Below are 26,712 nucleotides of genomic sequence, written 5' to 3'. Positions count from 1 at the left end.
GAGATCCCTGGGGATGGGGTAACTTTACAGAGATCTCTGGTAATGCCAGATGCATTCCACAAGAGCTCAGGAAACAACATTGTAAAACTTCAGCGAAAAGATGACGTCATTCTGGTCCAGCTTGTTAGTCATTATGCTTCTGGTCCACTTTTCTTATACATACAGTAGGTGCTGCTCTTTTGCTGAAAAAAATGACATCCAGACTACAAGCATGGAGCTGTAGAAAGTCACATATATGTAGAGGAATCTTTTAATGGATATAAATTCACAAAACTACACGTTTAAGAAAAAGAAAATCAACTTAAATTGAGTTTGAAAGCTACCATGTTTCTCTAGTAGGAATATCAGTGATTAAAATAATTGAATCAGAACAGCACATTCCAACACGACGATTCTGACCAACGGGCACAAAACATATCAGAAAGAAATACAAATAATGCCCTCTTCATTGATGGATTTTTTTTTTTATGGTAATTCTGAGCAGCTTTTAAAGTGCAGATTATGAAGAACTTTAAAGTTGCCACATCATGAAGACAGAATTTTTACCAAAGCCAGTTTAGAAAAGAGCTGAAAACAAACATAAGGTTCTTACAATGTAAAATGTTTTAAAAATCTCTTAAAATTTGTGTAATTTACACCCTTAATTTGAGTAGTAAAATAAGATGATCTGCCGCATGAAATAAGAGACTGCATTTGTTTTTTCTTAATTTAAATGTAAATGTATTATTCCATTGGCAAACTGTCCCACTTGTCTGCTCAATTCAAGAAAAAAAATGTACTTATTTTAAGAAAAATTGACCTATTTAGATAAAAATCTTTGGCAGTGTATAAGCTGAGAGTTATCCAAATACTCACTTGGTTCTATGATTTAATATGGAGATAATGCATCAAAAACTCAAAACATGTATGAACATTAAGTGTTGCCACTGTTTGATAAGAACCTTTAAAGTTGCAGATCTGGTATTGTACGTAGAGATGCAGCAATTGCAGTTTTGTTGCAAAATTTGAAAGTCTGTTTTTCTGAAAAGGTTTTACCAGCTGATACCAACTTCTACTTATTATGGATATTTAACGGCATCTATTTTTTTTATTTTATCCACTGGAAATCATTTGTTATTCACATAAAGAACAAAGGACGCCACACACCATGAGTGGGAAGCAGTTTATGTAACACAGGATGTTTGCAATTTCAAACAAAAGATGAGATTTTAAACTGTCTCTAGCGTCTCATATTAGCGATCAGCACAGTTAGAACATTACTGACATCTTATCTTTTATCTATGCTTTTCATCTTTACCTTGACTAAGATTTGAAAGAGTGCCAACATTTCAATTTCCAGATGGTTCTGTTGCAGAGGATGGTTTAAAGCTCCGAAGGCTAAAAACTTTATGAATGGGTGCAATGATGTTGGGGGGGGGGAGCTTCCAGTATCTCTGAGCTTTCTCTGATACCATTAATACTTTGGTCCACTCAGTATTACAGAAGAAATAGGGGATCAACAGCATAAATAAGAACACACTGAAAGATAACTGTAAAACAAAACTTACCAAACTTAAACTGTTCATTATCCATAAGTCGTATAGATGCTGGAGCACACCTCTGAGGAAAACATTTGGAAATCAGTGTTTTTAATGTGGACAGCTTAATTAATAGCACATAAAAAAAGCTAAAAGATGCACAAGAAAGTTTATTTAAACACAATTATGTTCAAATGTTAATCGTAACAGTTTGTAATTTCTGGTTCCCTCTGATACACCAGGAATTTACAGTCTGAAAACATTAAGGATTTTCATTTTAGATCAAAAAATATTTTTACTCAAGCAAATTATTTGACTCACCTCTTAAATGATAAGGAATGCAAAAGATGCATTGATTGTTTTAAAAAATGTATAAAAGAAATCTATTATCTAAATTTAAAACATGGCATGTTGAAATTTACTAAACTGCTGAATATAAATCTCTACTGGTATCCCCTATACCTATAAAAAGGAATGAAGAGGCAGTAAATGAGATATGTAAAGAATATCTAAAAAAAACAGTCTTAGTTTATAAAGCCATGCAATCAATTTAATAAAGCAAACAAAAAATGGATACAACATAGTAATTTTTAAAACAAATGAATGACTTTGCATTTTAATGACTTCCGTTTAATGTTAATACAGACAACCAGTGCTTAGATATTTTGCTAAGACCAGGTTTCCCTCTGGACTTTCAACTTAAAATGTGTTCGTTTGATTTTTTTTTTGCCTGTTTTTTATTATAATGGGGGAAAAAAACTTAATGGCAGCTAACAAAGAAAATAATGAAATAAAGAACTCCAGATAATCAGATAGTTATAGGTATGTATGAAAATGACGGAGCCCCTACCTGTCTAGCCACCTCTCGAAGGCAGGCCACACCCTGCTCAAAACTGGGGAACACCACAGAGCCGTACTTCTGATACTCTGGTATGGGACGGATCTTTATCGTTACCTCGGTAACTACACCAAGGGTTCCTGCAAAGGAGGGAAAGAAACAAAAAAATGTTAAGTAAGTAATGTTAAGTAGAGATAGCGGATCAGGTTGTTCAGTTTTAAATTATTTGATTCAGCATCTTCACTTTGACTTCTTTAGCTGTTTACCAAAAACAGGAAAGGCTTTTTATTTCTCTTTGGGCTCTGCTGTCCATCATTAAAACAGCTGAGCATTATAGAATGTATGGGACCGTTTTCCTACTTTTTTTTTTTTTTATTTGAATACAATTTATACCAGCAAGCAATTAAAAGCAGAGCTTAAAATAATTCAACAAGGCTCTGGCACATGTCCTCTGGGTCATTTGTGTGACCTTTGTATCACATTTCACATTAGGTCTGGTCTTCTACCACATACAAGGGGACAGCTAAGATTTATCTGCAAGAGGGGCTAAAGTGGGTCCCTATCAAAGGCGGTGGGGGCCACCAGCAGCAACTCATCTGCACAAATGCCAAACATTTGAGGTAGGTGCTACTAAAGTCACACAGCTCTCAACTCCTGGAAATGACTGACTAAAGTTTGCTTTAACTGTCTTTAAATTATGTATTTCATGACATACTGTGCTTCACTCAATTAGAGATAGTTGACATGGCAAAATAATTTCAGAGGTTTAAGTATGATAGTTTCCGGATCAAATGGCTAAAAATGGTATTTAATGGTAACATGACACTTGACTTGTGTTCATTAGAATCGTCCTAATGTTCTGTCTGAGGCATGTAAAACATACATAATACTGTATGTTATGTACATTTTCCTTTTATTTGTCATTAAATGAAAAAAATCCTCTTCATTATCAACATTTATCTTATTATTACTACAATTACTAGAGTGCACTGGTGGACTTTTTTCAGTTGAAATTTCAAGACATTCACAATCAAGCAATCACAAACCTCCTAACAAAATTTTTTAAAATTTTTCTGTGTTACATTTATATAGACAATTTGCTTTGTTTCACCTTTTTAAACAAATGTGCACATTACACCACTGCACAAAACAAGATCCATACAGATATGAAAACCACAGGGTTTGGTGTGGATGGGCTCGGCTGCCCTACGCAGAGTCCAGATCTCTACCCGACAGAACACATTTGGGATGAATTAGAGCGGAGACTGAGAGGAAGGCCTTCTGTTTCTAACATGCTATGCTCCTAAACCTTGTGGACAGCCTTCCCAGAACAGTTGAAGCCGTTATGGCTGCAAAGGATAGACAAACTACATGTTCACTGCAATATATATCAAGAATAAGATCCATTTAAGTTCATACGAAAGTCAAGGCAGAAGAGTGAATACTTTTGGTAATACGGTGTATTTTGAGGGGCTCTTATCTTTAAGTGTCTAATAATCTCTGTTGTAAATTAAAAATTATTTACTTAGATGCAAATACTGAGTTCAATATAAAAAAAAAACATTGTAACAGATAATTAGGGATTGTGGATATAGAAAAACAAAGCAGAAGCATTTGTCTATATATGCCACACGCTGCTCTCTAGTGGCCCAGTATGAAACGTATATCTTCACTGGCTCCTCCTCGTAAACAGTGGGCAGGAGGAGCGTTAGGGGAGCACAATGATTGGGAAATGGAGGGAGGTGGGGAGGAGCTATATGGCAACAGAATAAGGGAGGGTGAGGTAGTGCAGATAAAAAGGATGTAAACCCAACAGCAGCACCAGAGAGGATAGATGAGAAAGAACCAGCGCTGCACAGCACTCATATTGTATAAATGCAGTTTTTTAAGGTGTTCTGCAACAATCACTTTAGTGACTCCCTCCCATTAGATAACAGCTGGGGTTCAACCTTTAGCACATTAGATTGCTTTACAATAACTATCAGAGGACATTTTGGAGAGATTAGTGTTCAATCCAGTCATCCTGGTTGAAGCTGCTTTAAATTCAGGCTACTACAAGGTCAGAGAGATAATAAAAAAAAAAACGAAAAAAAAAACTCTTTGTTGTGCAGAGAATGAGCAGATAAAGACTCGAGGGGAATTTCTAATAAAATGGATGTATTGCTATTAACATGCAGGCCATCGCTGGTGCTGCGGAGCTGCTGTTTGTGCGGCCTCCCGTCAAGCTGCAGTGTGGGGTTGTTAGCTTGAGGAGGTTGATAATTTTAATGAGACTACATGGTGGGTTGACCTTTAGCTTCAATGTTTTGCCTCCCTGAGAGACACAGAGTCCGGGAAACATGATGTGGTCCTTTTGGCTTTATGCTGTGTACTGGTGCCATTTAGACAGTTCATTTTCTACTTGGTTAGCCTAAAAGAACAGCTGATTTTTCTATAGTGTAAACCTAAACCCTAAGGGATTAAGGATAGGGGGGCTCTGGTATGAATTAATATCAATAAAAGTTGTGATTTTAAATCTCGCTCAAAGAGTCATTGTTTGCAGAAAATTTGTAGCCCTGATGAGAAAGAAGGTTTTTTACTTTGCTTTTCAATGATTACAAATAAAAACTTCAATATACTTTAAGAGGAATTAAATTGCAGACCAACAGAAAAGTGTGCTTAATCAAAGTGTTTCAGAAAGTATAGTTTGTTTTTCTTTATTAATAAAAAATGATTGGATAATTTTGTTTTCATCAGTTTTAAAGGCCAAGTTTCTTTTGAATTCCCCCAAAACCCAGTTCATCCAATCACCTTCAGTAATTAGAGTCTAGTAAGTCTACAAATGCAGCTGCTCTCTGAAAGTTTCTGCAGTTTGTTGGAGAATATCAATGAAAAAACTGCATCGTAAAATCCCAAAAAACAACAGTAGACCTGAGTATCAGCAGCAGCTAGAGCTCAGGTGGAAGAAGGTTTCCGCAGCATGCATTCTGCCAAACTATCATAATGAAGGAAGGGTAGAAAGAAAGCCTTAAGAAGACAGATATATCAAGTTGTGCTCCGGTGATGGAAGAAGAATAGTGAACATTTTAGAAACCCCATGTGTGAGAAAAACGAACTCTGCACTGATTAACACATTCTATAGATCCAATGCAAAATCTAGTTCCTCAGTTTAAATATCAAAAGAAGCTGCTAAATCATAAGGCTAAAAAGCCTTACCATCCTTAGTAATGTGTGTGTGTGTCTGAGCATATAAAACAAGAATCAAAATTAGGATACAGAAACTGAAGCTGGGTAAAAAAAAAAAAAGCAGTAATTCAAATGTGTAAATTAACACGTCAATCGAAAACCACTGCTGTATCATTATAGCAAGAGCAGCGCTGATGATTTACAAGTGTGTATTAAATTAATCTGCCGTGTTAAATTACATTTGTATGATTTCGATCTTACATACAGCTTTGCACATCCAATCAACACAAATTGAGACTTATGCAGCACTCTCCAGCCAAACCAGGGAGCAGATTGCTGAGCTCTTCACAGCCAATCTAAAGTTTGCATCCACAGCTGTTTAACATAGCAGTGCTGAGCCTCTCTGAACCCCCTCATTATGTTGGGAAACTTGGCATATGGCGCTATTCTCAGTGGACATTCACAAGGACAGGGCACTGCAGATGAAGAGCAGCAAAACTCCCTTTTCTCAGCAAATACTACCTGAGGTTAGTTTATACAAAACCTAGTTAATGTGTAAGAAAGAAGTGGAGCACATGAGAACTGCCCTGATGTTACTGTTTTAACACAAAGTCTCTGCAGATATGCACAAGTTAATGTGTACTGAAAACAAGTGAGCGAGTAGGCAAACCTTCTGAGCCAAGGATGAAGTGGTGAATGTCTGGACCCGTGGACATCCGCGGTCCCTGACAACTCTTTTCAATCACACCTCGAGGAGTAACCATCTTGATATGAACCACCTATTCAATCAGAGGAAAATAAGGGTGTTAATTCTTTGGTTACAGACCATGTGCTGCTGACTTGTTCATTGTTTCTAAAGATTTTCCATGGAAATACTTCAGACTAATGCTGTGTTCATACCAAAGGGCGTCAAATATGTGGAAAAGCAAAAATTTGGATGCTGGATCAAACTGTGGTCACTTTGCTTTAATGCTTTGACGGTCTGGATGCTCGGCACTCTAGTTGTTTATCTGCCCTATTCTGTGGCTTCACACTAGAGAGCAGCTTGGCTTTATTTAATTTTTAAGTTAGGAAAATAGTTTTAACATATTTTTAAGCGAGAAAGTCCACCTCCAAACATCCTCTGTGCAGTCAGTTCATCAGGATTATGATCCCACTAAAATATGCAGTTCCTGTTCAGAGCGCCAGACCTCAATCCCCGCTGAACGCTCTCTGCTGCCAGCAGCTTCGGGGATTTCCCGCTGCCATTGTTCTTATCAGAACAGAAGATGCTGTCAGATCGGCATATGATTAGTTTTTATGTAACCTAAATGAATTCCGAGTCACGATATATAAACCAAAGCGGAAGATTTCTAGGATTTTAAACATGTAACACAAAATGTAACCAAATTTAAATTCCTGCACAGGTTTTTTTTTACTACTAAAGTAACTTATTTTAAATTAATATTGGCTAATATGGTTCTTCTCTCGACATCCCTAAAACTTCAATCATGTCTGGACATTTCTACATGCAAGAAATAACAGTACATTTAAAGCTGATTTTCTTTTTCTTTTTAAATTAAAATAAAAGTGTTTCTGCTGTTTAGTAAACTGCTGCTAAAATTCAATGTGGGAGTAATTGTCTGTTGGCATGTGCAAGCCTGCCTATTAGAACAATTATGCCTCTCTGACCATGTATGATGTTCTGACAAAGCACCGTTCGTAGCGGCTGGAGGTGAATATAAAGAGATTTTAAGGTTTGTGGTAAAAACTGCAAGTACCAGAATATACAATCAAACATTTTTCAGCGTTAGGTTTTAATATTTCTTGTTAATTTGGGTATTTATGAACTTTTTTGCCATAGCTCATAAAAAAAATGTTTTAGTGCAGCAGTAATGATCAGAGCTCGCCCTCTGTTCCTTCTACATAACAATTCATTCCTCCGGCTTTGTTTTTAAATTTAACTTACTCCCTTAATATTTACTTATTTTTCATATACAGACTGTCTGCAAAGGTGGTAACAGCTTGAAGGTAGGCCGATCCTAAAACGGACCCTAAGCACTAACCCTGAGCACTTACACTCCATTCGGGAGGGTTAACTGCCATCCCAAGCCACAGTGGGTAGGGCGAGTGGACCATCCAGCCCTTAAATAGCGAGTCTACATCAGTGCAGGCATCTGGAATTTGGCAGCAGGTGTAACAGCAGCTTAATGGCGAAGGAAACGCGTGAATTTAAATGTAAGCTTCGATGGTTTGCTGCAGCTTCCTCACACTGACGAAAAATCACAAGTTAGTTTATGAAAAGAAACGTAATTAGTTCCAAAATGGAAGGTCCTCTTTGAAATAGTTTTATTCGACTGTATACATTTGTTTTAAGAAAGGGGCAAATGCTTGATTTTATGTCACCCTGCGTCACAGAGCTACAGCCACGCACATGGGGCGTCACTGTGTTGCCATAGCAATGACTGATTTATTTTTCCATTGGAGGAAAGGTCGCTATCACAGCTTTGAGTCTGACTTTATTGTGACTGAGACTTGATAGATCAGTGTTAGTGGTTAGGGAGCGGTTTGAGATTCAGCCGTAGTGTCTGTCTCCTCCAAAAAACTAGTGGATCAGCTTTTCTGATTGGTTGATGCTCCGGCATCCAGCGGCAAAAGTTCAATGTACCGAACTCCAGCTCGAACACTCGGATGCCAGAATGCTCATAATGTGCCGCTCCCAACGCTTGAACGCACTGCTGTACCACTCGCCGCTGCCCCCCCTAGAATTAGCATGTAAACCAGAGGCTTTAACGCCCAGAACACACCCAGTGTGAGCGCAGCATTAGAATTTTAATCTTTTCTGTTTAAAAGCAGTAATTTAATGCATGCAACCATGTCTGATATTAAGGTAGTGTGAATGCTTGCAACAAAGAGCAAAAGGAAAGAAGAAAAAAAGAAGAAAGGTATGTGAAAACAATAGAACAAAGGTAAAGAGACAAAACTGGAAGAAAGGAAGGAGAAAAAAAGAGGGAAAGAAAAGAATGAGGAAGAAAAATAATTATCCATTCTTATCTATATTAAAAAAAACCTATAACCCGCTTCCAGACTTTTCCAGGGTGTCTAACAATCCTGCATGCAGTGTGCTTTTCATAACTTATTCTACAACTACTGCAAAATATAAGTTTATAAGTGAAGGACGAGTCAAAAACAGCCCTGCTTTCTCTCTAATTACTGCGCAGGAACTTGTGTTCCCTCGTTGCGTGGAGTGGATCAAACACACAGCATGGCCAAAGGGAAGGGAGGTGACTCACCAGATCTTCAATGTTGCCATAGATGTTCTTCTTCATGCCCGAGGCTCTCGTAGCAACCCACCCCCCCAGGGAGCTGAACTCCATGGAGTCGGGCTCGTGCCCTGTACAGTAGCCGCTCTCATTAAGCTGCGATAAAAGTAAAAGAGCATGTGTCTGTTGTGTTGGCTAAAAAATTAAATAAATTAAAGAGGGAAAAATGTTTGGAAAACATTTGATGCTCTGAACCCACAAGAATGTTTTAATGACAAAAACCAACAACAAAAAAAGTGTGGGGGGGATGTAATTACTGTTCTGTAGCAGCATTTATAGTAAAAAGTAAGGCTTTATAGCTATGCAGATATTTACAGCAGCTTCATAAGCCCAGAGGGGAAAAACAAACAAACAGTAAGGGTCTTCATGTAAAAAATGGTTTAAAGTGGACTAGCCTTCTTTTAAACACATCATATACACCATTATTAACTTATAATCTACTGGAGATCATCAACTGTCATATCATATCATATCATATCATATCATACAGTGTTAAAAAAAGCAATAAATATCTCAAAACATAACAGCATTAAAGTGCATTAGACTATAACAGTATATTATAAAAGCATTATTATTGTTAATTACTTTAATTTCGTGACCAAATCCTAACTTATTTATTCAATTCTGGATGCACCTTTAAAGTTTTTTGTTTTTCCTGACAGCAACAGATGTTTTCATCTAACAGGAGCTTCTCCAGGACAACTATGCAACACCACAACGGCAATAACTTGTACAATGTATAATGTAGTGATGCACAGATACCGATACCAGTATCGGGAGGGGCCCCGATCCAGCACTAAAATGGTGGTATCAGTATCGGCGATTACCAACAAATAGGCCACCGATACCATTTTGAGAGCCAATTGTTGTCACCCATTCCAGGTAGGCAATAAAAAGTTCTACTGGATTCACTTTGTATTAGTTTTTTTTCCTGTTTCACAAAGGTAGGCAGCAGCTTGACAAAGCAATGATGGCAATTATTTTACATCCAAATAGTATTCAGCTCTTCATATATACACACACACACATCAATTTCAAACAGATGGTATCGGTATCGGCCAATACTGCACAGCCAGGTATCGGGGCCAAAAAAAAATAAATGGCATTGGCGCAACGCTAGCATAATGTGCAATTTACTATTTGACACCCTTTGCAATAATCTGTCTGTCTATATTTGACACCAAGTGATAAATATATATACAAATATAAATATCTATCTATATAAATAACCATGTAAACACCCTGCGCAATAACCCTGTATAATAATCCTCTTATAAAAAAACAAAACAAAAAAACGGTCATATAGGGATGCACTGTATATACTGTATATATATCCCATGCACCTTGTTCTTCCTTTGGCACATTCTTCTTCTTTGACTATTTGAGCTGATGTAACGGGAAAACTTCTTCACTTTGAGATCAATAAAGTCAATCAATCAATATGAGTCTAGAGATATGCACTACTAACACCCACAGTTAAGACCTTTAATAAGTTTACATCTTGATCCTTCTTGGTTTGAAGTCACCATGTTTGAACCGTTACATGAAGAATCAATCATCAGACTCCTCTCTTTTAATCTAAATATTTTATGTTTATTTTGTTAAAGACAAAATTCATAGAATAATAGCAGTTCTAGCGCTAAATAGCGGTAAAAGCCATCGCAGCTATTGGAGGAAAGATCTGTTAATTTAGGTCCCTAAAAAAACAAACAAATTTTTCAGATAAGCAAATATAATGTGAACAGCCAACAGCAGTGTTAAGTTAGCAACAAACAGAAAACCTAACCAGGCAGTAGCCAGATTAAGATACTGAGATGTGTAAAACTGAGTTGAGTTCTAGTTTATAAATCTGGGATGGCTGCCATTCAGTTTGTACATGAAAAGGAGGGACGTTTACTACAATACTTCGAGCTGATTGTGTGACGTGACAGCGGATACCCGCCTTCCATAATACGCTTTCAGCCAATTGGAGCCAACAACGGAGACATGCTGATCACAATAGGAAGCATCTGTAGCTTCATGAGTGTTTTTACAACTAGCAGAGTAAGCTGATAAATCAAACTTTTTCCAAATCTTGTCGGAAGAAAAGTACAGACATCTTTCCTATCTAAAAATGCACAAAGTGCTTCTCGTTGCTCCTTGAGAGATCGTCGCTATTTTAGCTAAAATCAAGTCAATGGCGGTGTCGACAGGTAAGTCCTCCAGCGTAGCCGTGTTTGTAATGCCCTGGCTAGGACCTTCTGACTGTCGTCATTCTTACATGTCCTGCCTCAAAAAACCCTGCTGGCACGTCATCGGTCCGACCCGCTGTTTGTTACGAGACGGACGTATTAGCTGGGGGTATTTCAAGACGGATTTGTTGTGAGACTGATAACTCAAATCTTGTGACAATCCAGCTTGCAGCACAAGGTTACAGAAAACCAGCCATGATTGTATAAAGTGGCTGTGCAAATTGAAGTTGTTTGTTTTGCAATAGTTGATGATCAGACAGAGAAACAAGTTTGTCCAATACATAAAATGGGTGTGTATAGTAACAATATAAGAGAGAACTGCTTAGCAGGAAACACATAACTGATAATCTCTGTGTGCACATATGATGTCTATTATAACTTGTTTTAATAAGCCTGAGAAATTCTTTTGCTAATATTAAATAATCTATGACAAAGCAACTACTCTGCTTGAATTTAAACATAAAAGCATGTTTCAATAAAACATAGTTAAAACTATGTAAGTATTAAACAGAAAACTATATTTTAGAGTACTCACTTCTAGGAGTCTATGGTTTCTAATAGACAGATCATTGTAACCAATGTTAATGAAACCAAACCATTTCAGTATTAAATGTATCTACATATCATATGTTTTCCTGGTGTCAAGCAGATCTACTTTACAAGAGTGAGATTTTCTTCATCCATGTAGTCATTTATAAAGATTTAGCTCAGTTTTATTAGTGAAATATCTGTTGTTTTTTTTGTTGTTTTATCTGAAATCAAGAACTGTCACATACACACTTTTTGTTGTTTTTCCAGTCAGCCAAGAATGCTGCACATTTTTTTTCTGTTATGTGTGACACCTGAATTTCCCCACTTTGGAAATTTTGTATAGGCACTGTCTATACCCTTCTACTCCATTCTCCATCATAAGCTAAGTATTATTTAAAGAGGCAGAGATCATGAGTCTGATCAGACATTTGGATAATATCTAACCCTTTATCTCTCTGTATTTATAGACATTTCATGCAATATCATTTTAACACAGTATAAAATGATGTGCCATTAGCAGTCTGTGAAAAACAGACCTTCTAGGAGATTATGCATTTCTGCACTGCCCCTCAGGCACCCAGAAGGTTGCTCAGGTTATTAGGAGCATATCAAAGCCACGGCTGAGAATAGTCCTGAGAATAAAGACCTTTAACAATAAGAACAGTACTTCCCAGAAGCACCAAAGTAAAGACAGGTTTTGTTTTATCACATCCACCCTCTGGAAAGCAGTTTATATTCCAGACCCATCTGCTCCATCACCCTGGTTCAGTCTAAATGCAGAGGTGTCGTCTGCTTTAGATGCGGCTCACGCATTCCTCTACATCAAACGCCTGCTCCCACTCCATTTTTCTGAATTAGCTTGATGGTGCCATCTGCTCACGACCACCGTCTCACTCACTAATCTCTCTCCTACAGCACTCTGTTCTCTACCTTCCTATATTCTAGGAAATCTACTATGTAAAGAGAGCCAAGGTCAACCTGGAGGAACCAAAAAGGACACCCAGCTGGACTGCTGGCATAGTTTATAGTTTGGCTTAGATCTTTGTGTAAATAATAACGGATGTATAAGCTGTATTTACCAATCTCTCCAGATCCTGACCGACGATGCCAGACTCCACATGTGCAGTCAGGTTTTTCTCATCAATCCACAAAATACGGTTCTGGAAGAAACAGGGACATTAAAGAGGAAGTTAAACATTTTAAACAAATGCTTTAAACCTTGACATAACTTTAATATGTGTAAGGTGGCGTCTCATCTCAATGGCTGTAATGGAAACCGTCCAAACTCCATCTGACTGTACGACGCTTCAGGCATAGTGAAAACAACAAACGGCGCTCTTTAGAAACCAGTCTGCTAACGCCGCTCTTTCTACGATGCTCATATTTTGTTTCCATAGGGATTTTTAGAGATAACTGCAAGCAGATGTGCTACAGGACAAAGATAATGGTCATCTTAATTGAAGTCAACATTTAAATCCTACTACAAGCGTCTTGTTTGATCCCCTGGGCTTCCAGTTCACCCCTACTGGCAGGAAGTCATCCCATCCCTGCCATCAATCACTCCTCAGAGGTAATAAACTTTATGTTTTTATCACTGTGCTACTTTAATGTATTCTCATGGCAGCCGCTTTACCTCTGGCCCCTGACACCCAACACCGATCTCCATGACACAAAACAGATCCAACAGCATCCTAACAGCTTGTATATCACCTCTATGTGAGTCTGGATCAAAGGGTTGCAGCACATTTTATACATTGGAAAATAATAATCATGGCTACAGTGTTTTACTTTAATTATTTAAATGGATTCAAATTCAGGAATTGTAGGATGCATTCCTATTCACCCCCCAAGAGTGTAGTTTGATAGAATCTTAAATTGTAAAGATTTTCCTCTTAAATCGACCAAATCTGTAAAATCTAAAGACTGGATTTTTTTGTGGCATAAAACTGAAGATAAATTAGCTACAATAAAATTCTCCTCCCATTTCTACATGTCCTTTCTAAAGAAAAGCCCCACCCCACAGCATAATACTGCTACCGCTGGGTTTCACAGCATATCCGAGGTGTTCAGGGTGATCCCTCCAAACATGGCGTTTTGTATTCTAAATCCAAATGCTATTTATATTTTCTAACTATATAATGTAAGAGACTTTGGTTTTTTTTATTTACATAATGCAAATATTAAAGGTTTTTGAACAAAAAAACACAATTTAGACAAAACTGAGATGTGAAATATCTCATAAATAAGCAGTCCTGATGATACGTGGAATGTTTAATTCAGTATAGAAACTAGTATTGACCTACCATCTGTGACGTATCCAATGAGACAATAGATCGAGTTTCCTCTGGTGGGCACTCCAGGGCGCTAGACACACTAGTTCCACCTGAAAGTAAGAAACAATCCTTTTAAACACACCTTTTTCTCAGAAAAGGTCCTGTGTCATCACAGTAAGGGTTGTATAAGTGAAAGCAGGGGTTGTTTGAGTTATATTAGGCGGCCTGGTTGACGGCGGCAGGACTCTCTTCAAGAAAAAAAAACTTTTAACTGGAATTAAACATAATGGGAAAGCTTCTCTTTTTGCCACATAAAGGCCCCAGAGAGAGTTAAAAGAAAAGGAAACATTAAACAGGATTCAGTCCAAAAACTTAACCCTCATGCGTTGCTCTACTTTTCCAGGACATGAGAACTTGGTTCTAGGAGTATCACTGTTATCTATTTATCTCTAGGACAATACATAATACAATGAACTTTATCATTACCATGATAAACATTTAAAAACTGACTAAAAAACAATTTTGCTTCACAACATATAAGAATAAGCAAATCAATTATTTTGCAACTTATAAACTTTGATTAACATCACCTTCTGCATGGGTAAAATCAGGTCTGTAATTAATCAAATTGGTGCTACAGATGTCTAATAAGCATATTTTAGGCATTAAAGGCAGAAAAGTTACAGCTTGTGTGACTGGATGCGTTAGGATTTCACTGCAGAAAATGAGCGACACACTTTCCTCACTACAGCTAATGTCATTATATCCCCCTATAGGATTGCTTTATTCCCGTTTTGAAATCAGGATATAGCATACTGAAGTAACAAGAAACAGTATATTAAAATATAAGGCATACTTTAAATACAGAGGTAGTAAGTGAAGTTTCAGGACATAAAGTTTAATGTTTTAGTGGAACATTAAACGAAGGATAAATAAAATCTCAATTTTATGGGCTTTATTTTCACAAAGAAATGTTAAACGATTAAGAAGCATGTTTTTTTTAAAATAAGAAACATAAAAAAGTAAAATCTAACAAGGTTGATTCAAACGTTTGATTCTAAGGCTTACCTCCATAAGGGATCAGACAAACATTATGTTTGCAAGCCAGCTCCACAATTTTCACCACATCATTGTGACAGCCTGAAAGAAAAGAAACAGTCATTTAAAAATCACCATCCATTAAAACAAAAACATTGAGGATAGTTTCATAAACAGCAGATAAAATACCTTTAGTAACATAGTATAAGAATTTCCTGTAATATTTGAAACTTTAAAGTAAAACACCAGAAGTAGAAGCTGGGGTATCTTTAATGCCAGTTGACCAAACAATATATGATGTAAAGAGAAACTGAATAAATATTATGGATCAAATATTTGAAAGGTATAATTAAGCTTGCAAGGACTGAAAAGAGAACATTTCACGCTAGTTTGCATCAGAGTTTGGCTGATGTTTCTTAGTGATTTGCTGCCCATTTGGGAGCTTGCTAATCAACTTCCAGCCATCAGTCAACACTCATTTGCATGATAAAACACTGCCAGCTATATCAAGAGAAAACCAATCTGAGAAACATAATTCATGATTGTACTGTGGAGGGCCAGACTGTGGAGGATTGGATGACAACCATCCTCCCTCCTGACGCTTCTTATTAAGCTTCCACTCATACATATTAATATTCCTGCCTCTGCAGAGATTAACCCTTTAAATCACAAAACCAGCAGGGGGATCAGTAATGCTACGTGGGTGGAGGGGAAAACAACGCCACCCGCCCTGCTAACCCATAGCGTTGCTTATACACTCACTTGGCCAAACCACCATATCTGGAACACGGCCGATTTTTCCCTCTCTCAGAGCAAAGATCTCATGTAGGCAGTGGCCTGCAGCACAAAGAAAGCATGTCATATTATGAATACATGTTTTTTTTTCTCCAAAACATTAAAATTTAAAAAATTTGACGTCTCCTTCCGTACCGTGGCCACGGAAAACTCGGTCTTCTGCTTCGTGAGAGAAAGGAATACCTGTAGACTTCAGCTCCTCCACAAAGACCTCATTTAACGTAGGAGGCTGTACAGCACTGCTATTCAGAGCAGGCTGTAACAAACGAAAACATTGTGGCTTCAGCTGCTGTGTGCTTCTATTCACTGAAGACACAATGGAAAGGAGGGGGTAATGCAGGAGGGGGGGTAATTACACTTACCGTTGCTTGGGTTTTATGCTGCAAATTGGCACCAAACGTGCTTTCCATCCAGTCCTTCAGCCCAGGGATGATCATCCCACTCAGTCTATACCTGTGATTGATAAAAGAGTCTCTGCATTAACTCTAAAATAGACACTAGAATCCTGTACATCCATGGCTTGGTTGAGTGGGGTGAAAGAAATCTGTGACTAATTAAAGTAGAGTATGGAGTCAGGGGAGGTTAGACAGCAGTGACAGTGCAGCTCCTATGATCGCCTTCACTGTTCCTTGCATAATTGAGCTGCTGGCAAAGACTGGGCCAGTCCATTAGGGAGCACTACATCCCAAGATACAGGGGAGCAGATTTTATCCTGATAAACCTTCTGCTACAGCAAAAGCCGAGGAGCAGGAGAGCAGATCTCAATATTGCACCTTGCATGCATATTCATATTGCTCAAACTTTTCCAGATCTGGAACCATAAAAACCAAATACTGTAGTAGTTTCACGTGACAGTAGGGTAAAAGGAACAAATTGATGAAGGTAGGCTGAAATTTTTTATAATTTTTTGTAACAGCAAATTTAAAAAAGGAAAAACAGGCTTTGTACAAATTAGAGGCCTACGCTGAACTTTCTCATTTTTACACACAGATCTGTAGACTCTGCATGTCAGCAGCTTTCGTCACGAGGAACAATAAAGCCAATCAGAGTGGATGGAAACATGGACTGAGGTGAATACTGCTCTGTCCTGGAAGAAAAACGACTGAGATGGAGACCCTAACAAATAGGCTGGGAAATCACAGGTTTTAAAATTTAAGAGCTACAAATAATAAAAGGGACTTTTGATATGTTGACAGGATGAGAGCAATTTTGTAGCACATGCTTTTGAAAGAGGAAAGAATTTGTAATGCAACATCCTGTTGAGTCCATGAAGGTATTCTCATTTTTGCGTGTTCCTAGTTCCCCCTGATCTGCATTTTACTGAAAAACACAGAAGCATCTCAGCTTCTGCTTATATTGTGGAAGGCACGCAGACTGTAGACCAAGTTATCTTCCTACTCTAAACATTTATAATAAACAGGATTCATTTCTCACCATTTCAATCCAGTGAAACAGCTATTCTGTACTTTTTATACATGTAAATTTACATTTCCACCCAATACTGCATGATCAGTAACCTAATAGGGTGGAAGGTCGTCTCTGTTAATAAGCAACAGAAAGTCTAAAGAATCAGAAGCAGTGACCTTCTCGAATGACGCCCACTATTTAAATGCCAAACACTAGGGGGCAGTAGCACCACACTAATGGAGGAGACAGAGGAGCTCGACTAGTTTCACAAGCTGGGTTCAAAGCAGGGGCTGTGAAAGAGATCACTGCATAACTCCTGCTCTAAGTCACACAGACAGAGGGAAGCTTTAAAAAAGGAAAAAAGACTAAAGAGTCATTCTGTCACCTCACCTTTTCCCAGTAAATTCTGCTTGGCCTTTCTTGTTGAAGAGGAACCTGGAGTCGCTGTATCCCCAGCCGTTCCATTTCATAATCTCCTGCCTGTGGAAAAATAAATATTGGCACAGGTTTGCAAAGCCACTGGTACTCTTAAGTTTGGACAAGAAACATCAGAGAGATTATCAAAAAAAGGAAAACATTTGAAGGTTATTTTCAGGTGCTCTGACCTAACATAGTATTTGTGCACGTTTTAAACTATTGAGCTTTTTAATAAAGGTTTTGCATATTTCTGCTACACTTCCTCCCCTCAGGACAATCAGGAAAACAATAACGCAGTACCTTTAACTCAAATATATAAATCTCTATTTTGACAACCAAGAAACCAAAACGTTGAGCCGCTGTAATCTTGGAAATTACGAAACACATTTTCCATTGATTTAAAAGTGTCGAGTAGCCATGCCGGCACACATTTTATATTCTCTAGGAGATAATCAAATCAAAAGATTTCTTTGCACTGGTTTAGAACAGCACTATGCCAAGGAAACGCATTGAAAAAAAAATACAACCATCTAGAGAGGGAGAGAGCAGCTTATGGCGTCGTAAAAGTTTGGGTTTTCTAAAGCTCAAATCTTCCATCAGACGAATTCTATGTCTGAGACTTCCCTAAGAAATCAATTGTTCAGAAAAAAGGCAAACAAAAAACTCCCTTTCCCCCACCTGTTGCTGTGCACTGCCAAAAAAGCTGGCTGAAATACGGAAACAGTTTCTATCTGCTGACAACAAAGACAGATTTAGCTGTTTAGAGACGTATGATCAAAACCAAACATACAAACAAAAGAAACAACACTCATGTAGTGAAAGGCAAAGACACTGCAGGGGGCAATGTCTGTAAATTAGCTGACTTTAGCGTGGCTAGCTGAGCAGACAGCTTATTAACAAGATACCAGATTTTTTTTTTACCCTTGTTATCCTCAGTGAATAAAAAACAACCTCTAAGCAATAAGTACTTGAACAGGAGCAAATCTAAAGATTAAAAATAAGCACCTCCTGCATCAAAGTGTCTGGTTGTTGCATTTCCAGTCATTCAAACCGATCTTCTCAGGACGGGCTTCACTTCTACTACAACCGAGAGGTTATGGATTATTTCAGCACCAGTAAAGGCAGCTGTGGCTTCAGGGTCTCAAGTCAATCTATTGGAGCGAGTTTATCATAAAAAAAAAATAAAATAATGTCTTCTGTGGTCAAATGTCCCATTAAAAAAAAGGTATGAGTCTATTTCACTAGACACCAGGGTTTTATATACATAATGTTTTATATGCGTCGGTGCTGAATCTGTAGAAAAGGTCGCTGCAGAGCAGATGCTAACTCGTTCCAGAGACTGCTCCAAAGAAAGACTCCTGTAAATAATCCCTTTAGTTGTTCTGCTCATTAAGGCTGAAACAATTAATAGAACTTATTGGGATTAATCGATTATTAAAATAATGGTCAACTAATTTAGTAATCGATTCATCGTTAACTGGAGTAAACAGTAAAACATGCCTTTAGCTGACAGAGCAACCCACTTAGAGCAGTAATTATATAAAAATGGTGAACAAAGATAAACATTTCATGTTTAAGATTTAAAAAAAAACATTTTTGTCTGTCAATATGCTCTATCCAGAACTCCTTAAATGGGAAAGTTTTAGTTTCACCTGATTTAATTTAAAACCTATTTCGCCCTCCTATCTCGCTTCCTTTAGCCACTACCCTCTTTGCGCTTGCACACACGCTTGTTACCACTTGCTGCTAGTGCACTTTTGCACTCATTGCACTGATTTTGTTGAGTATTGTTATTCTATAGTGGATGTAGTATAGGCCTATTTTTGTTACTTAATCTGCTAGTGCACGTATGCATTCATTGCAGTATTTTTTGATGCTGTTATTTGCTGTTATTTCTCAAATAAAATGCAAAACGATATTACAGCTTTAATTTATTTATTTCTAATATGAAAAATTGTCTAGCCTATAAGGTAAAAAAAAAAAAAAAGAAGCAATCAATCGAATCGTATCGTGATGTATTCTTGAGTATCGAAAATAATCAAATCGTTGGGTCAGGAAATTGATACTGAACCGAATCGCCATAGTGGCTGTGATTTACACCCCTACTTATTGGGTTGTTGGAGGCAGGCCAGCTGACAGCCTTGGCTGGGCCCCGGACAAAATCGAAAGAATTGACGAGTGGGGGCCCGTAAAATGTTACATTTTTTAAGTAACCTTTTCTGGAAAAAAGAGAAACATGTTGAATAGTTAAAAAATAAGTGAAAAAATATTTATTTATTAATTAAGGATTAAAAACTATATTTGAATGTTTACATTTACAAATAGAGATCTTTTCAGTTTTTAATTTATAAAATATGCAGAACATTTGGTTTCCATACCAGCTCCAATTGGATTTGATCACATTTATAGATTTTCACTTGTGTGATTTCTACTTGTATGACATGTTTAACAAAACCCTCTCTTCAAAATCCCAGTACAGAGGGATTGTCAATTTATTCACTTCCACCGCAGCATTGTTGCAGCCACGAATGCGCCATGTAGTCACATAAGTCAAATACCATTGGTCAAGTCTTAATTACAACTTCATTTGGAAAAGATAGGGAACAAACCCTTGACAGAAACAGTTTTTTGCTCCATCAGAGAGCTTACAAGCTATGACCGTCTACTGCAAGTGAGGTTGATCTAAAGCTGTTCCTGCGGCTTGAGGAGGCTTCTTCAGGTGAGAGCCGCTCAGGTGAGAGTGATGGAGCTGCTTGCCACTACCTGATCCGTCCAGGAAACACGATCCGTTCTGAGCATGCACGAATAGATATACATCCGTGTGTCCATACATAATGTAATTATGGTACTAAAACTACTTATTTCTATCCTTAACTCACTAAAGAATACTAATACACATCTGTAAAAAATGTTTTATGACTTTTGTGAGACAATTTTTATGCTTTTTACATTTTCTTCGTAAACTGCTTCTCTGACGTCATCATCAGACATGCTTAGAGCAGTCCGGCAAAATATGATTAAACCATGTTTATTTGCATTTTAGTAATTTCTTTCTTTAAATTATGCACTACATAAGGTTAAAATATAACAAAAACAAAAAACTCAAAAAAGACTAGATTTATGTTTAAATCCAAAGCCAAAAAAGTTAGCTGCCTTTATTAGCGTAAGATCTAATTTCCGATGCACATTGGGAAGAGACAAGTGATAAAACAGAAAGGATTTTAAGGCATTTAGTTTCTCAGGAAATACATTACTAACCCTTAACACATTATATTTTAGTATGTTTACTATTTTTGGGGAGAGAAAATGCCATTTAGGTATTCTTAACGAAATAGAATCGAGGACGACACGGATGTATATCTGGATGCGCAAATGAGGTGATGGCGAATGCGCAGAACGGATCGTGCTTCCGGGACGGATCGGTTAGTGACACTGCTGCCTGACCGTGAACGGAGGAAAGATTCAGGTTCTGTATTTTTCTGTCTCCACCTGCAGCGCAACCCGCCCACTATATAGCAGCTTGACAAATTTCAGAGAAACTGCGTCAGTGGCATAACCAGTTAGAAGGAATGGCTGGTGGGAGTATTTCCCAATATCCTAGTGGAAAATCGAAAGTAATAATTCAAAAAGATTTTATGAAACTTAAGAATAAATGAATTGAATTTCCTTAAAAATCTTTAAAAAAGAAAATTTGTGGTAAAAGATGAAGGGGGCTGATTCAGTGCGCCCCCTCTACCTTTGGCCCGGGACAATTGCCCTGTCGGCAGGCATGGTTGGAGGGTTACACAAGGAGGTTCATTTTTCAAGTTAATTTCCATGATCGAGAGTTTTGGTATATGTATGTTTTTTGTTTTGTTTTTTGTTTTTTTTTTACAAATAATGGCTAGCATAGCACACAAACAGTAAATTAGTCTATAGGATTCTATTGTATACGTTAACCAAGGTCGATATGAGAATATTAATAAAAAAGGTTACTCCGACTCAGAGCATAATTAAACTACAGTCATTAAAATGCTACTTTTTTTTTTTTAGGGAGGCCTTAGTGGTCGTTATGTTCTGCCTTAAGTAACAGCAGTTAGATGAACTTCTACTAATGTTTTACTACATACTGTAATTTTATTATTTTTAGCTGTTCAACATACTGTGGGATTCTTACATGAGCCCACTCCTACTCATTAGGTATTTCTAGAAGCTGAACTATTTTAGACTTTCTCAGCAATCCATAAATTCCTCAATCACCATCTTAGATTTAAAAAACTGAAATCAAATATGTGATTCCATTAAAAAGCTTATCTTACATATCTCTTCAGCACAACAAGGAAGCACCCTGGAAAGTAACCAATAGCTGCTTTGCTCGACAAGGTTTATGATCCGCAGCAGCCGAAAAACTATTTCTCAAACAGATGTTCACCTTTCGAGGTAAAAACTCTATTTATTCCCTTGTGAAGGTGCACGGCTCACAAGATTCTATCTGGGCCATGAGAATATACAGAAACTTAAAAAGAAAATGCTTTCCAAAAACCTGGAGTAAGATATAAGAACTGTATAGAAAAGAGCCAAAAAGAAAAAGGACTGTGAAAACAGATGAGAGGGAGATTATTAAGCACTGCTTATCTGGCTCACGCAGAGGTTTGTTGAAACGGAGGCTGAGGGAAATGAAGTTGAGCTTTTACGGTAAACCATCTGATGCCAACATGAAACCAGTGGACAGAACTCCAAAAACAGCAACGAGAAGCCAAAATGTGACTCTGTACCCTAGCTGTTTTTCTTTTTTCTTTTGGCTCTAATGATCTTTACTCGTTAGTATATGGCTTGAAAATAAGCAGTAAATGAAGACATGCAGTAAATGATGCTGGGAATCAAACCTGGCCACCAGATTTGATACGGTGCACCGTCCTCCCCAAAGAGTGTTAATGTGATCACCATTACAGCTTCTCTGCACCACTCTGATAGATGTAATCAAGCCTCGTCTTTTATTAACACCATTAAAACTATCACATAAGAGTCATCTCAATGATAAAAAAGATCTCCAGTGTATTGTATTAATATTTCAAAGCAACAGTGCAAATATATTTATCTCTCATTTATTAACATTTATTAATTAACTTATAGGCTGCTTTGTTAGAGTATAAGATTGCAATATTGTGCACATAAAGTTTAGATATAGATTGGAGTTTGATAACTAGTCTATACTCCATCTCTTATATGATGTATTCCATCTTTATGTTTGTCTTATATGAATTGAATAATTTCAGGTCATTCAGTGCGTGCCATGTAGCATGGGGACTAACAATGAAACCAGCCTTCGCTATAATTGGGTGCATTTATATTTGTGTAGTTTCAAATGTTAATGCCCAATGTCGCTCCTCTGCTAATTAAATTAAAGTCAAATGTGGGTACATGAAGGTCCTTGCATCTAGTCAAGTTAAACTTTTTTTTTAAAGCATCTAATTAATATGAAAACATTTGATTCGTCAACTTTTGAACAATCCGAGCTAATCAAGGAAAAATTGGCAAATTCCAGTCCTCGACTGAATGATTAATGCGTTTCAAATTAGTCTGTTGTCTTCCCCTGCTTCACATGCGTTTCCATTTAGAAAATGGAGAATAAAAAATGAGCTGATTATTCTGTCCGAGCTAATTAAAGCTGGAACTGTGGCAGCAAGTAACCAACCAGCAGCTTTATATCACACAGATCTGTAATTTCCAATCTAAACTGAAGTCTTCTTTCTGATGTTTATGAATTTTTTCCCCAGTGTTTATTGTTTCCAAGCAATAAAAACAAGAATGCCAGGTGTCGTGATTTTTTTTAGACAAAACCCCCAAAAAATAAAACAACCGATTAATCATTAACCACTACATGAAGGAACATTAACAAATAGAGCTAAGCATGAGCATCTGGCAGAAGGATCTTTTCCGAGTCACTTCTCACCACTCTCTTTTGCAGTTAGCACCAAAGTTAAATGAAGCCTTCCTCTGCATGCGCTACATCTGTCTGCTAAGCTTACAGTGATGTAATTCAATTCAAGCAAGCCACTGCTGTTAAACTCATATCTCCGCCTTCAGCCGTGGACTCTAGCAGAGGAAGTATCACATTAACGCTGCATCCGTGGAGGTACCAGTGCTTGAAGAGCAAGCACATCCTGCAATTCAGGATCTTCTACGTTACAAAGCAAGAAGGCAAAGAACGTCGACAAATTTTCAGAGGCCAACAGTCAGGATCTTAGTGGCTCTCAAAAAGCATTTTACGATTACAGCGAGGTCTGTGGTTATGGAAACTTATGCAAAGACTGAAAAGTGAAGATGGTATCTTCATAACACACTTTTGTTCTTCCAGTCCAAGGCTTACACAAACTCGTCTTTATTCATGTTATTGTTTTTATTGTGGGTTTTATACTGTGGTTGTTGACTGCATTGTGAAAGATGACAACCAAATAACCCCTTCTTTGTACACAATAAAGCCAGTTCTGATTTTTAAGCTTGGAACCTTCGCTTATGCATGAGCACACAACAAAAAAATCGTTAATTTAAAAAAACAGTAATAAAAGACATATATGAATGCAATGTTGTTGGAAAATAGTAATCAAAGCTCTAATACATATAGCTACAGCCCAACTATTCTTTATTAAAATCTCCAGCAGCAAGTTGCAGAACAAACACAGTGTCTGTAGGTTCCTGGGCATTTGCACATTTTACCACTTTTAGTTTGGTAGAGAGTTAGACCATCTTAAAACTTTTTTTTTTTTTTTTATTGCTGTGGAACTGGCTTTCAAACGTTGTTTATAAACTTTGGAAACAGCTGAGGTCTGGGCTATTTCCACAGCCTGATGTTAGATTGGTTTATCTAAAACAAGTTTGGATGTGTGTCAGGGATCACAGCCCTACTGAAAAACCTGAATGTGTCAAAATTTCAACTCCCTGTTGATTAAGGCGAATTTGGAGGTAGCCCCCCATCAATATACATATATTTTTTTGTGACTAAATAGTTTTGAAACATGTTTATGTTTAAATTTTTTTTACATCTAGAAAAATCTACATGGAGAGAAGCAGTAATACATAACTAATTTTAATTAATTAAATAAATGAATCTTTATCAGTATGACAGGCAATTAGGATGATGCTGCCATCAATTTGCTCACTGTTCTTAGATTTGAAAGCCTCACTGAGCCTCTTCCTATTATAACCCAACAGCTCAGTTTTTATCTGATTTGATCATAAAACATTTAATTCAGATAATGCACCAAGTTTTTAAATCTCCGGTAATATTTTGGATAAGATGGCTGAAAATTTGATAAAAAAGTGGCCACTGAAAAATAAAACGATTGAAAACCCCCAGCAAAAAAAAAAAAAAAAAAGTGTTGGATGCAAAGAAAGCTAAGATAAAAGTTTTTGGATTGATCTAAAACTCTTAAGCGTATGGAATATACTTGAATTAAGTCAGAGCCAGGAAACAAACCAATGCACTATATCAAATCTGCCAAGAAGAGAGAGTAAAGATCTTGTTAAATAATGCCAAACCCTTGAAAAAGCATGTGGCTTCTAACCAGTTTCCCAACAGTACCAGCCTGTATTTACATTTTACAACTTTAGTGAAATGGGTTTGTAAAGCCAATTATAGTTTTTGAAACACAATGTAGCTTTTTTTTTTGCATCCTCATTTCCCCATTTAAAAATGAACTATTAAAATGTATGCCTAAAACTAATCTGACTTTCATAATTATTTTAAGTATACTTCAAGAGAACACAGCCATACATCTACTGCAAAAAATAAAATGCTGCTTAAAGGTTTATCTAATGTCAAGGCTTTGTAAAATCTTGTTTTTAAGAAGTGTAACTCAGTGATAAAAAAAAAAAAAAGGCATTTGCTGCCTGTTTAATCAAGCTACTTTATAGTGAAGACATTGCAGTAAGAAAACAGATAATGATGAAGACAAAATATTACAAAAGAAAAATTATTCTGACATTAGTCATAGCATGATAGATTTGGCCTACCAAGGCCAAAGTGTCAGATTGTGCAGTTTAGCTGCTATTATGCAAACGCACCACTAGATGTCAGCACACCATGGTTGCATTTTCTTAGCAGAAGCTGATAATAGGTTGAAAGTCAGGCCACCATTAGTCCTGACCAATCAGATCACTGGAAAGGACAAAACTTTTTGACATCAGTCTAATATACTTTTTTCAGTTTCTCTCTATTATTCTGATAACCACTTCTCACTGAACATAATGGAACCAGTTTATGCCAATACACTAATCACACAGCGAACATTGAATTACTTACAAACAGAATAAAGCAAAGTTGGCGGTAACATTCTAAGGTTGCTGTTAGAGGAGCAATCATTTGGTAAGATTTAGCTCACGCGCCGCCTCTTTGTTTTATAACGTTTGCTCTCGGGAGAGCCGAAGACAGCGGAAAGCAATTATGTAAACGTTTTCCCAGGCTTTTAGCGGACACTGAGCGACACTTAAACTGTATAAAATGCTAATGGAGAATTGACTTTGAGAAAGTTGACCAAACCAAACTCCTAGCCGCACCCACCCACTGTTAAATGAATGGCTAACTGTAGGCAAGGAGCGTTAGCTAACAAGCTAACCCATATCCGCTTTACCGATTTGTATAAAACCTTTAAATTAAGGTATTGTCAGTTTGTGGTTACGTGCCACACATGGAGCTCTAGTTTACCATGTTATAAGCCAGTTAGTAAGCAAAAGGTAATCATAATGGACCGATCCATCACAGCCTTGTACCTCTTCCTAGGCACTGTCCTCCCCTCGCTCCTGTCACCGGCGCTGACGTTTGGTTTGTTCGCCTGGGCTTTGCAGTCAACGGCTAGAAGGGCAGCATCACTGTCCGCAGGTCTCTGCAGGTGTCCAGCGATGATGCTCAGTCTGTGCCGTGCTGTCTGGTGCCTGCTGGAGCTGCTGTTGGACGCCATGCTGCTTCCGTGTTGTGGAAGAGGAGGGGGGGACTGATCTGAGCTAGCCTGTCAGAGGTCAGCCCACAGAAAGAGTGCTGCCTTCAGGGCACGTAGGATACTTCGCTTTCACAAAGGTTTGCGCTGCTATTGCAGAGCTACAGGTGTCTTTTTTTCCCATAAAACCTTGTAATCCATACACGACTTATGTTTATGAAACAAAATAATATATTTGAATACTTTATAACGTTTGTTATTTCTCTTGCAATCTCTTTAACAGATT

The 26,712-nt window shown here is 37.5% G+C and overlaps 1 protein-coding gene across 1 annotated transcript in view; it reads right to left on the bottom strand.

Moving 5' to 3' along the window:
* agps (alkylglycerone phosphate synthase) overlaps positions 1-26,472 on the bottom strand; it is a 45,182-nt gene extending 18,710 nt beyond the window's left edge. The window contains exons 1-12 of the mRNA XM_015370497.1: positions 26,263-26,472; positions 17,488-17,577; positions 16,053-16,143; positions 15,826-15,946; positions 15,658-15,732; positions 14,926-14,997; positions 13,888-13,967; positions 12,664-12,744; positions 8,793-8,918; positions 6,191-6,299; positions 2,368-2,495; positions 1,548-1,599 (exon numbers count right to left, since the gene is read on the bottom strand). Of these exons, the coding sequence (XP_015225983.1) occupies positions 1,548-1,599; positions 2,368-2,495; positions 6,191-6,299; positions 8,793-8,918; positions 12,664-12,744; positions 13,888-13,967; positions 14,926-14,997; positions 15,658-15,732; positions 15,826-15,946; positions 16,053-16,143; positions 17,488-17,577; positions 26,263-26,450 (1,213 nt within the window). The 5' untranslated portion in view covers positions 26,451-26,472. The remainder of the gene's footprint in view (positions 1-1,547; positions 1,600-2,367; positions 2,496-6,190; positions 6,300-8,792; positions 8,919-12,663; positions 12,745-13,887; positions 13,968-14,925; positions 14,998-15,657; positions 15,733-15,825; positions 15,947-16,052; positions 16,144-17,487; positions 17,578-26,262) is intronic.
* Positions 26,473-26,712: the final 240 nt, after the last annotated feature.

This window comes from Cyprinodon variegatus, unplaced genomic scaffold, assembly GCF_000732505.1.
Source record: "Cyprinodon variegatus isolate N-32 unplaced genomic scaffold, C_variegatus-1.0 Scaffold46, whole genome shotgun sequence".
NCBI lineage: Eukaryota > Metazoa > Chordata > Actinopteri > Cyprinodontiformes > Cyprinodontidae > Cyprinodon > Cyprinodon variegatus.
Note: the sequence above shows the minus strand (reverse complement) of the source record. Positions and strands in the feature narration are given on the sequence as shown.